Genomic DNA, 1,638 nt, shown 5'->3' with positions numbered 1-1,638 from the left:
ACAAGGTAATTATGAGCGTAGAATTAACCTTTTGAGATTTGTACGATTATCATTAAACTGTGTATTATTAAACACAGTTTGCTGTGTAATTTGCTCTTGCAACACTTGAGTTGAAAAATTATTTCTTGAAATGTTATCACAATGGCTTTTTGACAGATTACTGCTTGTACCCAAATTTACAGCGACAGATGAATTTGTGGAAAAAATTTTACTCGTATTCAAATCCACAGCCACAGATGAATTTGATGTACGATGACTGAGAGGTTGACACAGATCTTGCTTATTTTCACCAAATGCTCTACTAGTATTTGCAGGCAAATCATTGTTGATAGAGGGTAGCACATTAACTACAGTATTTACAGAAACATTACTGACACATGACTGTTTTTGTAAATTCAGTTGTGTTTGATCTTTTGTGACTGAGTAGTTAACACTTTGAGCTTGATCTGTTGATACAAATTTGCAAGGGACCGCAGATTTCCGTAAAGATCTTTTAATTTTACTTCCATCAAAGTCTTCATAGGCACTCGTAGCAAAGTGATCACTACAAAGTTTTGTATACTTGGTTATAGAACTTATTCCAGCAAAAGCCATCCATTTCTGTCTTAAACCATCATCATCTGGAAACCTACAATAATTAAAACATATTTTCATGATAAATCATTATAAAGATAGTACTCATTTTTATAACACTTCTTTTTTAATATTGTGCATACAATCACAACAATATTTTTGCTAACTACTTCTTGGATTACTTATACGAACTTACTTATGAAAACTGCGACTTTTATCTGCGGGTATTGGCTCTTTTTTGCAGAGAACACAGTAGTAAGGCATATTCAACAACAAATGTTTAATAATCTTTGTTACCACATTATTTACATTGGGCAAATATAATATTTATTTACAGACGTACAGGTTACGTACGCACTTTACCGTTGCCCGTTGAATCTCAGACACGCATGCGCAGTACGCAACAAAAGAAAGAGATAGAAATACATAAATGATTCTCTTTCTCTTTTCTTTCGCAAGACGCTCTCACTTGTAGGCATGCCTACTCTATTGGTAATATCTCTATGGTTAAATCACAAGCTAGTGTCAGCCTGTTCTAGAGCAGGCGGTGGTCATTCACAATGGCGAGGGTGTCTGAACATACTTTGGTTCCGTTAAGAGTACACGCCAGATGGCGCAGCGATTGCGCTCCCGCACTTCACTCCGCTAGCAAAGATATTATAAACGTAGATGCGGTGCGGGCTTAGTTGCCCGCCATAAATGTAGACGGCGCGTCCGGCGAAAAAAGTCACTTCCCCTCTACCCACCGCTCCCCGTAGAAGGCACCCATCGATATAGTTTGCCAAGAGCCACTTGGAGCGCTGTAAGCAGCTCTCGGTACACCGATGGTAAACTTAGCTTGGAAAAGAACCATTGAAATTAAAACTAAATTGCCAATTAATGCGTTTTTACATTTCATAACAAACGTAAAATATCCACGCCTTGTAAAACATGGTTATTTTAATAGATACCAGAGAGAAAATTAATGTATAATTTATATTTCTGTTTCATATATTTTGTAATATTTATAAAGTTATTTGATTATTTCCAAATATATCTTTGTTATTTCTCATCTTTTTATATTCT

At 35.8% G+C, this 1,638-nt stretch overlaps 1 protein-coding gene across 1 annotated transcript; it reads right to left on the bottom strand.

The window, feature by feature from the left end:
* Nucleotides 1–28: 28 nt before the first annotated feature.
* LOC117182537 lies at nt 29–918 on the bottom strand (the record flags this gene model as incomplete). Its single annotated transcript, XM_033375631.1, has 2 exons — nt 770–918; nt 29–628 (listed from the first exon to the last, which is right to left on the bottom strand). Coding segments are annotated over exons 1-2 (668 nt in total), but the record flags the coding sequence as incomplete, so codon positions are not given.
* Nucleotides 919–1,638: the final 720 nt, after the last annotated feature.

Source organism: Belonocnema kinseyi, unplaced genomic scaffold, assembly GCF_010883055.1.
Source record: "Belonocnema kinseyi isolate 2016_QV_RU_SX_M_011 unplaced genomic scaffold, B_treatae_v1 SchBZDm_2538;HRSCAF=2782, whole genome shotgun sequence".
NCBI lineage: Eukaryota > Metazoa > Arthropoda > Insecta > Hymenoptera > Cynipidae > Belonocnema > Belonocnema kinseyi.
The sequence above is the reverse complement of the archived record's forward strand: the minus strand, read 5'-3'. Positions and strand labels throughout refer to the sequence as shown.